The sequence below is a fragment of the Candida pseudojiufengensis genome, assembly GCF_024610245.1.
Source record: "Candida pseudojiufengensis strain CBS 10847 chromosome Unknown scaffold4, whole genome shotgun sequence".
NCBI classification, from domain to species: domain Eukaryota; kingdom Fungi; phylum Ascomycota; class Pichiomycetes; order Serinales; family Debaryomycetaceae; genus Lodderomyces; species Lodderomyces pseudojiufengensis.
Genome location: NW_026261529.1, coordinates 284,433 through 300,062, shown reverse-complemented (window position 1 = coordinate 300,062; position 15,630 = coordinate 284,433). Strand labels below are relative to the sequence as shown.

At 24.7% G+C, this 15,630-nt stretch overlaps 3 protein-coding genes across 3 annotated transcripts; all 3 read right to left on the bottom strand. All coding sequences in view use genetic code 12, as the record gives it.

Annotated features, from left to right (window-relative positions):
* Nucleotides 1–576: 576 nt before the first annotated feature.
* On the bottom strand, nucleotides 577–7,605 carry FMP27 (Fmp27p; the record flags this gene model as incomplete). Its single annotated transcript, XM_051757558.1, has 1 exon — nucleotides 577–7,605. One exon carries the CDS (start codon nucleotides 7,603–7,605, stop codon nucleotides 577–579), a length of 7,029 nt encoding a protein of 2,342 aa, XP_051614272.1.
* Nucleotides 7,606–11,072: 3,467 nt separating this feature from the next.
* Nucleotides 11,073–11,906, bottom strand: SUR7 (Sur7p; the record flags this gene model as incomplete). The annotated part of the gene is made up of 1 exon (XM_051757557.1): nucleotides 11,073–11,906. One exon carries the CDS (start codon nucleotides 11,904–11,906, stop codon nucleotides 11,073–11,075), a length of 834 nt encoding a protein of 277 aa, XP_051614271.1.
* A 2,150-nt stretch (nucleotides 11,907–14,056) lies between these two features.
* ATG15 (triglyceride lipase) lies at nucleotides 14,057–15,520 on the bottom strand (the record flags this gene model as incomplete). Its single annotated transcript, XM_051757556.1, has 1 exon — nucleotides 14,057–15,520. The coding sequence occupies one exon, from the start codon at nucleotides 15,518–15,520 to the stop codon at nucleotides 14,057–14,059; it is 1,464 nt and encodes a 487-aa protein (XP_051614270.1).
* Between the last annotated feature and the right edge of the window lie 110 nt (nucleotides 15,521–15,630).

The following is a 15,630-nucleotide window of genomic DNA, read 5'->3' as shown; positions in this document are numbered from 1 at the left end:
ATGTGACATAAACCGTGAGTTAGATAAGTTGAATTGTTACTTCCAACTTACAAATAGCTTTGATTAGCAAGTATTCAAAACATTGCATGTGGATCTATGAACTACTGCGTTAAAGACTTTAAAAAGATTGCAATTGATAGAATATAAGGGACTGATATTGGTTGATCAGCTATTAATTAATAGTATTACAATGAGATATGCTAAAATTGTAAAGTTTTTAAAGTATTATAGCAATTTTTGGATCTAAATTAACATAGACGGATGTAAATAAAAACAATTGATGCTACAATTGCAATTACTGGAGTCGTTACAGTTGTATTAATCATTCGTTAGGACACAACAACAAATGTACAAAATTAAATGGAGTAGTGGCTCTTAAATCATCAACTAAGTATGATCTATAAAATAAACGGAAAAACGAATCCACTAAGTACTTCGTTCTACATTAGTTTTTATTCTTAGTTTAATAGGAGTATTTTTAATACTTACGGTAATTCAAATATTGCATTTTATCACTATTATTTATTAAATATTAAATAATTATACACTTTTTTATACTTCTAAATTTTTATTTCATTACTTCGTTATAGTTTTAACAACAGTTAATTCCTTTACAGGAATAAATCTATCATATTTTTTTAAAGGTTTTAAAATTGATCTTTTATTTTTTTGTTCAATTTGATCTTGATCATCAATGACTTTTGTGGTGTTATCAATATTTGATTTTAATTTATTTGCTAATAATTTACCAATATGACTTAATAAAGTTTTTATAATTAATTTTTTTATCATATTAGTTAAATCAATAAATGACATAATTTCATTATTTATATTTATTTGAGGTAATTCAATTTTAAAATTATTAACATTTAAAATTCTTTTATATCCTTTATTTAATTTTATTGTTATTTGTAAAGTTATTGATTTTATAATTAATGATATAATTGAAAAATATTTTTTTGATCTTTCAATCATTTCATTAATTTGTTCATCATCTTCTTCTTCATCATTTGAATTACTTGTTTCTGATGATTTTAATCCTGAAAGTTTTGTTAAACTTCTTTTATTTTTGTCGCTTGTATTATTACTACTACTTCCATTTTCTTTTTTATCTTTCTCTTGTTTTTCTAATTTTTCTTTATTTTTATCAAAATTTACAGATTTATTTGCTCCTTCAGTTTCAACAACAAATCCAAATTCATCATTATTACCATCTGGATTTTCAATTTCATCCTTTTTAGCTTCTGTATTATTTGTAAAAGTCATAACTTTACTATTTTTTAAATCAGATGTAGAATCAGTTTGAAAAATAAAATTCATTAATTTTTCACCTGTAATTTCATCAATTTTAATATTTAATGGTAATGAATTAACTTGCATATTTTCAACAACTTTTATACCACCAACTGATCTATTCATTGTCCATGATAAATCAATTAAATTTTTATCTATTTTGGTATTATCTATTGGATTTATAAAATCAGGATATCTTGCATTTTCAATTAAATTAAAACCTTGTAACATACCAACTTGAATTCTATTAAAATTTGAACCACTTTCAAATTCTTTTCTTTTGTAGATTCCTTTAGCTAATGCAAGATCTAATATGGGTGTTCTATCTTCTTCCAAGATGTGTAATATAAATTCATCTGCTTTAATTAACCAAGAAATTTGAGGATTATTTGAAGAATCATCAAAAAAATCACCAGCTAATAAAGTTTTTAAAAATAAATAAATATCACTTGCATATTCTCCACTTTCTAAATTTATAGTTAAATAATTATTTAAATCTTCATTTGTTAAATGATTTTTTCTAAAACTATAATTTGATGCTAATAATTTTAATGTTCTATAATATGATTGCATTATTTTAACTTTTTCAGTCATTCCTTCTAAATTTTCAAAATCTATTGAAAATTTCATTTTTTCAATTTTTTCTTGAATAACTTTACTTAATGGTTCACTATAAAATAAAAGACTTATAATTATAACATATAATGTAAAATATTGTGATGAAGTAGAAGTTAAAATTATGGAGGGAGTATCAATTCTTAATCTTTTTGGTGCATCAATTTGTGATGAATTATTTTTATTATCATTTAATTTAATTTCTGTATCATATAATAATGTCATTACTGATAAATTTTGAATTAATAATTGATCTTCTCCTGCCCATTTTCCATTTTGAGTTACTTCTGGACCTAACCATGGTGGCCAATTTGAATTTGATTTAGCACCATAAGGATTTTCAATAACAACTAAAGGATTTAATGAATTTTTATTTAATACAAATACACTTGCATCTTTTAATATACAACCATATCTTTTTTCTAAAGTATCTGGATTAGGTGAATCCTTGGAATCTAAAATAGATATAAATTTACCACTTATTGATGGAGCAGATATAATAACTACTGATTCAGGAGCATCATCACTTTGTAATTGAATTTGAGGTGATATAATTTCAATTAAATAATCTTCTGATAAATTTTCAGATCCCGAAATTTCTTTTAAAATTTTATCAAATTTAATTAATCTTTGTTTTGATGATAAATCAATAGTTTCAGAATCATCATGAGTAGATAAACTTCTACCATTAGATTCTGAGAAATTAGATTGTTCACTATTGCTACTTTGATCTTCTTCCATTGCCTTTTTACCTTTTTCAATAATTTTTTCAAGCAAAGTTATTGATTCATGGGATAAATATTTTCTCATATTTGCTTTTAATTGAACAAAATGAATATATTTTAAAACTAAATTTCTACAATTTCTATTCCATTTTAAAAGCATACTTAACCAAGTAAATTTATTATGAAAAAATTCATCTTCCTTTTGTACTGAAGCCATTGTTGATGATCTTTGATAAACAATTCTTTTATTTTTTTTAACTCCTTCAATTTCTTTTTCTAAAAATTCAATTCTTTTTAAAAGACTTGAATCTTTTTTGGAAATTTGATTTAATGAATTTAATCTATTTGTTAATATATCAATACGAACTTGTGTTGGATCTTTATCTTTAATTCTACAATTATGAATATCTTCATTACCAAATTGATCATCTTCTTCATTTTTTGAAGCATCTTGATCAGTATCTCTTTCATATGAAAATCTATGAGAATACATTACTGGATAAATATTAACATTTCTTGGACTATATTTTATTGATGGTAAAAATGCTTCTTCATAATCTTGAATATCAAACCAACGTTTATCATTATCGAAATATATATTATATTTTGAATTTTTATCATCATTATAAGATTTTTTATTATTTGAATATAAATTTTGAATAAAACTTGTATGAATTACTCTCATATCAATCCCAGATAATGTAACTTCTCCAACATTAAAAATCATTTTCATGATTTTTGTAGATTTTGATAATTCTTCATGATATAATGTTGTTGGTTCTTTTCTTTGATGTAAATCAACTGAAAATTCATTAATTTTAGCTCTTAATCCAACACATTCAATTCTATCATCATTAACATCAACTATTTCATCTCTATAAATATGTGATAAAAATAATGATTTTAAATAAAATGAAAATTTATTTGTAAATAAATGTTGAGAAAATTTTACAGAATTTTTAACTTCTCCAAATAATGGACCTCTTCTTATTGGTAACATCATATTACTTGCAAATAATTTCCACCATGCAAAAAATTGATTAAAAGCTCCTGGACTTAAATGTATAGTATTGTAAGTATTATCTTTATCAGCAGTTAATGAAATAGCCATATGAATATATTCACTTCTGAAACCCCGATAAGAATCATGATCTTTGTCACAATATTTTGGATTCATTAATTGAATATCATAATGAGGTTTAAATTTATCAATTCTTTTACCATCAACTTTACGTTGCAAAAGGAAACCAACACGATAACTTATACCACCACTTAAATTTATAGTATCTTTTGCAAATACTTTTTTCATATAATCAAAATCTGGTTTAGTTTTGGAATCTTCTAAATAATAAGCAAAACAAGAACTTATAAAATTTGGAGAATCAGGTAAATAAATGGAATCTAAACTATTTCTTGTCCATGCTAGCAAAGGACCACCTAAATAATTTGGTATATACCATGATACAGAATCAGCAGTAATATCAAAAAATTGTCTTGAATCATCATTTTTATTTATATCCCATATGACATTTTTTTGAAAAGATAATACAAATCCTGTTGAAGTACCTAATAAATCATAAGGATCTCTTGAACCTTTAAAACCAACTTCTAAACTTTTTCTTGTTTTTATTGTACAAGAACCATGTAAAATATATTTTAATTTATCCCAAAATCCTAATTTATTAGAAGGATCAACAGGAGGTTTTGAAAATTGATCAAAATTTAACATAAATTGTTGTATACCAAAATTATATGATGTACCCCATATAATTCTTGTTGGATAATCTGAATCAAATTTACAATTTAATTTTGTATACATTTTAATACTTGATAAAGTTTTTTCAACAATTAATGAATCATATTTTGAATTTGCTTGGGGGACAAGGGGGATATCCAATTTTCTTATATGTTCATCTTTTGTAACTAATTGTTCTGTTATTACAAGTGGACCTTTTAAATATAAACTTGAATTATTATTTTTACATCTTGGTGAATATAATATAGGTAATGGATAATCTCTTAAATGCATTCTCATTTCAATAACTTTTAAATCTAATTGTGTAGGGATTAATACTGAATATTTAGTATCTTTTGGAACTTTTTGACCAACTTCATATATGAAATCAGCAACATTATCTAAACCAAATTCAGGTTGATTAATATTTAAATCAAATCCTTCCATTGCTATTATTAATAAAGGAGCATGATAAGGATAAGCAACAACATCCAAATTATAATTTGAATCAAATTTACATTCATTACCAAAAAGATAAGTTTTATGATTTGCAACTTCTTTTCTTAATTTTTCTTTATATACTTGAACTTTTCTAATCCACAGTTTTGAAATTGTTTGATTTAAATTATCTAATCTCTTGAAGTACTGTTTATCATCTGGTAATTGACGTTCTTTATTTTCAAATAATGAATATAATTCTAATCTTTTCCTTTGTTCAACTAAACCTAATTGATAAATCATACCTAATTCAGATTCAAAAGGATCATCTTCCATTACAAATTTTAAATGATTTGATTTTATTGATATAGGAGGTAATGGAATTGGATTTTGTTGATGAGGATGAACAATATTTGAATTTTCTTTAGTTTCATTAGATTTTAATAACTTGACTAAATGTTTTGCTAGCTTCAATGAAATTGAAATATTATCAAATAATTTATATACAATAAATTTATGAGGTTGAATTAATCTAATTGAATCTGTATGAATATCTAATTTTGGTTTTTTACTTAATGTTGAATTTAAATTTAATGAATCAACACAAACTAATCTACACCATTTATCTTTTATAGTTGGTGATATAGCTAATAATCTTATAAAATATAATGATAGCTTTCCAATTTTATTAACTAAATCAATTTCTAAATTTGATAATTGTAATTTCAATTTAAAATCTGATGATAAATATAATATCATAGTCAGTTCTTCTAATACAATATTTAATACTAAAAATTTTAAAATATTTGTAGATTTTGAAATTGATGGTTGTTCAAATTTATTTAATTCTTTTTTTATTTTGGATTTTATTAATTTTAAAGGTTCAATTATAAATTCTCTAATTAAATAAATTGAACCAATTAATGTAAATAATTTAAATCTATTATAATTTAAATTTAATTTGTCAATTTTTGAAGCAAATAATAATTGATTTTTTCCATATAAATCAGTTATTGAATCCATTTTCATTTCTATCTTGGGAAATTCAATAAATGGTGTTGTTTTGGAATGTTTTGAACTATGATCATCTGGCATTAATAATTGTAAATTTTTTAGTGTGGTTGTTATGGACCAATATTCTGTATCAACTAAAGAAGTTAAAGTTTCCAGTGAATTTGATGATAAATCACTCTCACATTGATCATTATTATTATCATTATTTATAATTAAAGTTTTAATTGATTCTAATTTTAAATTTATTTTTCTTAAATCATGATTTCTATCAATATCATTAAGACTCGATTCAAAAAGATCAGACTTCGGAATAAGTACAGATCTTGCACCAATTAATAAATCAATTTCAACAAATTTAATTTCAATTTGATTAATCCAAGAAGGTAAATATTTGAAAAGTTTTTCTTCCATGGATTTTACTGGTATACTGGTCTGTTTTGATATATTCAATTCTTTCAATTCTTCATTAAATGAATTATTTATTCTTCCAATTGAAAAATCACTTTCTGCTAATTTTGTAACATCTAATAATAACCAATGAATACCTTGAAAAACTTCTAAACTTGTTAAACTTACAACAATTTTATTAAATTCAATTGATGAATTTATAGTAAGATTCTTAAAAATATCTAATTTTAAATTAAAATTATTCATTTTAGCAATATCCTTTTTCATTATTTTATTATTAAAATCTTTACTTGATAAATTTGATTTTTCATGATAATTTATAATTGGATATAAAATTTCTAAATTTGCTGAATAATCTCTTGTTTCAGTAGTTGATAAATTAAAATTTAATAAAGAATAAGAACAATTTAATAATTGAGTGTTTTTTCCTTCATGTTGTAAAATAATTCTTGGTTGTTCAATAACAATTTTCATATCTAAATTTGGATAATGATCATTAACATATTTCCAAATTCTTGCTTTTAAAGATTTAACTTTTAATTCATCTTCATCTTCTTCATTATCACTTATTTGTTCATTATTAATTTGTTTTCTTAATTTTTTCAACTTAAACCATTTTTGAATTAATACTCCATTATATAATAATGCACTCATTTGTCTTGAAGTAACATCTAATATGGGAGAACTTGCAGAAAAATAAATTTCCATTACACAATTTTCAAAACCTCTTGATTGAATTAATTGACTTAATAAATTTGATTTAAAAGTAAATGAATTATTTGGCATATTTAATAATTCATCAGAATTTTGTCCATCTATACCATTTAATAAATTAATTCTTTTGATAAAAAAAATTTTAAATAATTGAATTGATAAAGTTAAATGGAAAGGAGAATCTAATTTTGGATTAAAACTTGCTTCAAAACCAGCTGAATCTTTATTTAATTTTGATAAATTAAAAGAAACAGATTTTGTTACAATTTCCAATGATGTTTTGGGTCTAATTTCTTTAAAATATTCTTCAATTGACATATTATCTTCAATTAATACAAATGGAATTTCTGAAATTTTAGAATTTTCAATATGTATACTTATATCAGAAACTAAATTATGTGATAATTTTAGAATCTTATCAATTGTTAATTTATTATGTGATTTTTTATTTGGTTGTGGTGGTGGTGATGATGAAGCTGCTTTTTCATCTTTAGTTTCTTTACGTAATACATAATATTTAATTGTATTAAAAATTGATATATTACTTTCAGATATATTAATTTTAGTTTTAAAATCTTTTAAATTTCCATTTTTTTCATTTATCAGTAATTTAATTTCTAATCTAAAAGTAGTTAATGAAGCAGGTTTTATATCTTCTTTCATTTTATGAATTATATTACTTAAAATTAATGAAGATTTAAATTTTATAAAATTGGTAGATCTTATACTTTTTCTTGAATTGATATTATATTTTATATATGATATTTGAGTTTTATAATTTAATATTGATATTATAGTTGTATTTCGAAATTCTAAATCTAATGTTGGAAAATGCCGTATTATAAAACTTATAAACCATTTTTTTATAAAATTTTTTGGATATATACTTAATGTATCTTCATTAAAATCTAAAGATGATGACAGTTGTTTGGATTGTTGTTTTTTATTTGGTGATGAAGGATATAATTTTATATATAAATCATCTATAATTGTCATTTTTGTATTTCCCCATAATCTAAATCTTAAAGATTTGATTTTTATAAGTTGTTTTGAATTTTTTAGGGTGATTCCATTAAAAGATATACCATTATTTATTGTTATAGTATTTAAATGAAAACCTGTAATAAGATATATAATATACCAAAACCCAATCCATGATAATATTGTTAGAAATAGATAATATAATAATTTATCTGTGGTCCTACTCATTGGTAGTGATTAGCGAGTAGAAATTGAATTGATGATGTTAGTTGTCTTTTAACAACTCAATGGTAGTGTTGTGGGATGAGGTTGATGTGAAATTGTTGTTGTAATTGGTGGTTGTAAATGTTTTGCTTGAGTATAAAGTAATAGATATAAATTTGGTTGCTAAAATAAATGTGTTATTGTAATTTTGAAACTTTAATTTTTTTATTTTTCCATTGAGAAAAGGTAAACAGTGAAAATCTATACCGAATTATTAGACTTATGCACTGGTTCACCACTAGATTTACACCAAGAACTTACACAGGGGATCTCGTGCTTTGTACAGGGATCTCGTGCTTTATACAGGGATCTCGTATTAATCATAGACTGGGACAGTCAATAGGTAGTCTATAAACTTATATTCAGACCAATTTGTTCTATAACCATTAGCCAGCTCTCTCTCTTTCTATTTCTCTTATTATTACTATAATAATAAATTATACATACTTGACATCTCAAACACAATACATAAAAAATATAATTTAAAGTTATTAAATGACTTAATTAAGTAATTTGTATATACTGGAATTATAAAAGCATATATCCGTAGAGAATAATTGAAGAGACATTCAGATTAGAACGTATCATCATTTCCATAATTACTTTGAACAAATCAAATACTATATGGCAAGAACGGTTGGAATGTTATTCAACAGCCCTAGTTTTTGTCATTTTTTTGTTAGAATCAAAATATTGTAATTTTCTTCATATAAGAAAATCTGAAACTCCGATAAAAGTTAGTATATACTATTAAAAAACGTATGAAAAGAGTAAGAATGTGTAAACGATCGAATAACTAAAGAACTTCTTTACAAATTAGGCTAAAACTTTATCGAATTCAGAGATGAAGAAATTTCAAAATAAAGTTCGATAAAGTAGTTTCAAAATTAGGTTGTAACATATTCAACAAAGTCAGGTAGGTTAATTATAACTTCCTTCTTCTCGTAAATTAGGTTGTTGTAATTTGAGCTTATACATTTGAAGATATTCAAGTAATCAAAATCCAGACTACAAACCCTAGTAAGCTTTATAAAATTTGAAAAACAAATTTGCCTCTCCATTTTAAATTTACAAAGCCTGAAATAATCTCTATTGGTGTCTCGATTTATGATACATATTATATTTGTAAACTTTTTTGTTGCAAATTTGGTTCATGAATAGTAACTCAACAAACAATTTCAAAGATCGAACCAATTCGAATTAATTTTTCTTTTTTATGTTAATTTAAAGAATGTAAAATAAGTGTAGAACCTGATGTAAAAATAGCTGAACCAATTACAATAAGTTTTAAATCTAATCCTTTTTTAGTTTGATATTTACCAGCAATAAAATAAGCAATTGAGAAAAATAGTATTGCAATTAACAAATTTAATAAAGCAGACATATCAGTGTATATTTTGATGATAAGGAGGTTGAAAATAAAATTGAAAAAAATCAAAAATTTTATGTTTTTCACTTACTAGTAAATATTGGGTTTAATATAAATCAAAGAAATGGCGAAAAGCAGTCCTGAAATACTTTTTCAATTTTGACATTTGAATTTTAAAAGTATGTATTTAATTAATTGCAGTTATTCAAAAATTAAATTGCATTGTTTGAAAATTAAATCTAATAGATTCAATACTTATCAACAAACAATTCATTACAAAAAATCTTTAAATGTTTATACAAAACAAAAGGAAATCTCCATACATACAAAATTGATATTTAAATCGTTTGACATACGAAACAAGCGCATTTTCAAAACCACGCTAATTTTTTATCTAAATTTACATTTGTTTGAAAACAATGCAAAAATAATTTTTGTGCCGTTCAATTAAAACAGTGGGTCAAACAGATTAATTAATTAATCTAATACCGATGCTTACAATTACCCCCCTTAAAGTAAAATAAATCAGAAATTAAAATCAAATTAAAAGTAAATTCAAATAAAGTAGAACGAAAGATAAAATTGATAGATCTGTCGTGAAGATGACAAATTTCACTAAATATGTGCTTCTAAGGTTGCAAAATCAATGAAGTTAAAACTATCAACAGAAGTACTTAAATTATGAATAATTTCTTCCTTTCGTAAATTTAGATCAAACTTTGATACAATAAAATCTAGATGTTAAATTTTGAGCCTTCATAATGTAGAGAACTCTGAAGCTAGTAACAAGATCTCCACCATTAACTATTCACCAAACGTATTTTGGAATCTGACTTTGAATATGATATCTAAATTTTAGAAGTCACATTTTTGAACTTATTTGCTGCAAATTTTATACCAATCAATAACCAATTCTCATCAAAATTTTGTGAAATAAACCAAAATTTGTCAAACCAATACTAATTAATCGATTATAACATACTTATTTAAATGAGTTATTGGAAGTATTAGAGATCAATTCACTTAATTCGTGCTAAATTGAGTGAGGTATTTGTCTTTTATATTGCGGTATAGATTTTTTTTGACCTCATACTGTACATAATTTTTGTGTCCAGTCGCTAAATTGTTAGCGGAATCTCTCGACACTGAATTCACAAATGTAAACAAACATCGAGATTCACAATCTCAAATCTCCAGATCTCAATTGAACCAGAAGAGGTCACAAGATTCACTAGTAAGTTTTACTAAATTATTATAATTATTATTTATTATTAATACACAACTATTTATTGTCTTTTTTTAAAAAGTGATTTGAATGAAACATTATGGTATAATTATATATATGTATGTAAAAATTATTAGGTTTGAAAAAAGTATAACGTATCGATGAAATTTAAAAATAAATTGTTAAATGTCTTTTGTTTGATTGTTTTTATTGATTGTCATTTAGTTAAATATTATTTTATGAATGAATTAAGCTTAAAAAATTTGAATTTCATTAATCTTCCAAAAATTATTAAACTGAATCTTCATCATTTACTTTTTGATTTCTTTTAATTTTAAAAAATCTAATTCCTCCACCATTTTGATTTTCATCATCAACATTTTTAGCTCTTGTAAATGAAGAATCATCTCTTATACCAGCAGCCCCTGTTTGATGATGTTGTTGTTGTTGAGATTGATTATTTCCTTTTTCACCATTAACTCTATTAATATTTTTTTTATAACTATTTACAATATTTGCACTTAATGTTATAACCCAACAAATAATTAAACAAGCAAAAGCAGCCCACATAATAGCCATTGATTTAACACCAATATGAGCATATAAATCATCTGAATGGAATGCAGATCTAGCTAATACAACTACTGCAGTTTGGAAAGCTGCAAATCCAGCCATAAAAAATAATGCAATACTAATTAAAAATATAACAATTTTATCAATTATCAAAAAGCAGAATCCTAAAATATCAATAATAAAAGCTAATCCGGCAAATCCCAATGCAATTAAACAAAAAGCAAAAGCAAATCTACTTAAATAATAAAAAGTATTTTCTTGTGATGAAAATTTTTCAGGTATATTTCTTGTTGTTTCAAAATTATCAACTGGTGATATAGGATAAGCTGGTCCTAATAAACAATTACTATAATCATTTTTATCACATACACCCCAAAATGTCCACGCTGATCTTGATGCTGGAGCATTAGGAATATTTGAAGTATCTGCTTCTAACCAATAAAATTTATTTAATGGTCTATGTCTTGATGAACCTGATAATACTGTAAAAATTAATAATAAAATAGCACCTGCTAAAAAGAATAAATTAAAAAAAGTAGCTATTAATTTCATTTTTTCGAGGATTTTTTGAATGAACTACTTTTGATGTGAGTGAATTGTGATTGTAGCCTTAGTGGTAGAACTATTAGTGAATGAGCTAGCTAGTTAATGAATTGAATTGACTATCAAGATTCAAAAAAGAAGGGAGTAAAAAAAAAAAAGATTTCAAAATAAAATATAATAAAATTATAAATGAAAACCAAAAACTTTAAATGATGTAGTAGTAGTAAGTTAATAGATGATTGAAATATAAATTAACAAGAAATTGAAATAGAATAAAAACTTTTTACATTTAGTCATCTGAAATAAAATGAAATTTTATAATAGAAAAAAACAAAACATCGTACTTTTGGCTAATGCAATTCATTTCGAAGGAATGATTGAATGATATGGTTTTTTTAAAATTTCATATTCTCTCTCCAAATTCAATATTTCATTAGACCTAATACAATTTTGTGTAATTGTTTACTTTTTAATTAATTTAGTTAATTTTGCAGCTTAAATTAGATTACGAAGAGAAAGAGAGTCTAGTCGAGTAAATCAAAACCCTTCTGCTTTATAAGGCTGATTTCAATCTTCTTGGTGTGTATTCTGCTGATACAACTCTCTATGTTGTAAGCTAGTAGTTATGAATCTTTACTCCACTCATAATTCCTTGTAAAACTTAAATCTGATAATTCATGACTTTTTCATAGTCGAAATCTAAACTTTTCAAATTACACAAAATCTAAAATAGGTACAATTAAAAACAAGTGGTAAAATTTGGTTTGTTACTAATTAGGAAATTTATAATTTATTATGTAATGCGGCTTATGATGTTAAGTACTACTCGATGAATTTAATGTTGTAGCAATCTTAAATAATAGTACTTAGATACTATTAATAGATGGTAAGGCTTAATCATTTTTAGTTGTTAAGTACTTGTCCCTCCTATTTTTACTGAAACATGGGTCCAATTAGGGGAAACAAGAGAATATGATGAATGATGAATGATGAATGATGAATGAGGAATACAAGCAATTGATTCCCTCAGTAGTGGATTAGCTCCTAGAAATCATTACTTACGGTAGTAGTTTAACGAATATACTTGTGATAGGTTATTTTTAGTGTCCATTGCAATTTTTTTTTCCTCGAGGCACATTTTAATTTTGTACTATACATACAGATCATACAAATTTTTTTTTTTTATTAGCACAGCCATTCGAATAACGGTTTTGAAACATCTAAGTATCCTTTTCATTTAACTACAATAGGTCATTTAATTAAGTACGTAATTTCGAAATGTTCGTTTCAATATTCGATATCACAAGAATGAGGCGACAAAGCCTTCTATGTTACTACCACATCATTTTATCAATGAATACGAAGATTCAAAAGCATAAACTTTCATGATTATGGACATCACAATCATTGTTGAATAAAGATCCTTTTTTGATAATGAACACAATTAATTGGTGAAAGTGGATTTGACAGTAAGAATTTATTTTACAAGTTCAGCATGCACAAGGTGTATCAACATAAGATTCCTTTAACATCACTTGCCTCGCATTAATTACCAGAAATTCGTTATTTGCACGGAACAACTTAAGCGATTTAATAATTTGCGAGTTGTGTGTGTGGTTTTCAGAGAGTCATCACTTCTGTTTTCAGTTCTAATGCGAATACTTGATTAATCCATTTCTGGAGTGTATGCTAGATAAATGGGGCTTTAATTAGAAAGAGTTGGTTTACGATGAATGATAAATATTACTACTCATAATTAGAGCTCATTTTACTAAGCATACACACTTGAAAGTGATGAATCGGGCAAACGCATTAAAACTCAAATCAGAGGAAATTGAATAACAAATTTTTGGAAAAATGGAGTAACTAGTTTGTTTGTAATTTAAATATAAGCAGTAACATCAGACAAAGAAGGGTAAATCTCAATTGTATATAGGGAAGTACACCCAAAATTTATAGTAAACAAGTAACTGTGAAGAACTAATTATTCAAAGATTCAGTGGTTAACTCAATGACTGATTTTCCTTGTAAAAAACTTACCAATGTATTGATAATTTGGGTGAACAAGAGCAACTGAAAAGAGCCAAATAGAATTTACAATCTTATTAAGTCTATAAAAACAACCATCCATTAAACATTTTTTTGATTAATTATATACCTTAATCATCATCTATATGACTTACAAATCTCCAATTAAAACAATCTCTACAAGGAGGTTGTTCAACACATTTAGCAGTTTCATTATAAGTTAAAATAATATCATCTATAACTGTATGAATTCTATGATTCAATAAATTTACTCTCCAACCTTTATCACCAACAACATCATAAACACATTGATAACCAGTATGACAAGCAGTTTCCATTGCATAACCAGCTAAAGAACATGAACTTGATGCACCATTACAAACTCCCATATATATTGGATCAGCAGTATTACCAATATGCCAAATATTTTCTAAATGTTTTGGTAATCCTGGAGGTTGAGGTAAATGTAATCTTTTTGTTGCTAACATTTCTCCAGGAGCTTCATAAGCAACAACTGGTAAACCATAAGTTCTACCTAATAAAGAAGCCATTGCTCCACCTAATGAATGACCAGTTACCCAAATTTCAAATTCATCAGGTGAATAAATTTCAGTAACATTTTTATAAATATCTAAAGCAGCTTGATAAAATCTATCTTTTCTTCTAAGTTCTTTTTCTAAACAATCTTGATTACAAGTATAAGTTTTTTCATAACAATCACATACTGTAGTCCACATATAACCAACTCTTGCACAACAACAAGAAAATAATAAATTATCATTTATTTTATCAACTCCTGAAGTTTCATCACTTGATCCTCCTGGTAATCCTGCTCCAGAAGTTCCTTTTATACCAATAACAACAGTTTTATTATCATTACTTACAAATATATGACCTCTCATTCCAATTTTTTCCCATCCAAAATTTATATTTTCATTTGAATCATTCGGTTCCCAACCTCCAACATCAATCCAATCTGATTTTTTTTTTTCATCATCATCTTTTGGAAATCGAACATAAGAATTTGATGAGATTGTAGCTAATGTTATAATTGTATCTCTATCTGTTACATTGGGGACTGTAATATCTTCATCAATCCATTCTAAATTAATTTTATTTAATATTTGGGGATTACCATTTATAGATCTTGCATAATCAAGATATGATTCTATGAAATTTGGTTCATTTCTATCTTTTAATCTTTTTGCTATGGATTTGGATGTTTTGAACGGTAGTTTTATACTGAAAGGATTTGAATTTTTATGTATTAAAGGCCAATCATTATCATTATCTTCTTGTGTTTGTGCTTGTTTACTAATATCATTAATTAATTTATTGAAATATTCTTGATGCTTTGATAAATATTCTTCTGTAATATCTAATCTTTTATGTATCCTATAATCATCTTTACCTATTCCATGATGAAAAATATGTTTTAATTGTAAATTTATTGATTCTTCTGATTCTGATTCTTGATCTTGAGGTAGTAGAATTCTATCTTGTTGTTGTGTAAATGTGGGGTTTTCTTGTAAATCACCTAATAGTAGTAGTCTTGATAATGCATTTATTATGATAAAGCATATTATACTTATCATTATATTTCTTATTTATGGAGATTAAAGGATCTGGTTCTATATGACTCTTGTATAGTGGATTCTATATTGCTATATGTTATTAATAATGTTTGTTCTATTATAATTGATAG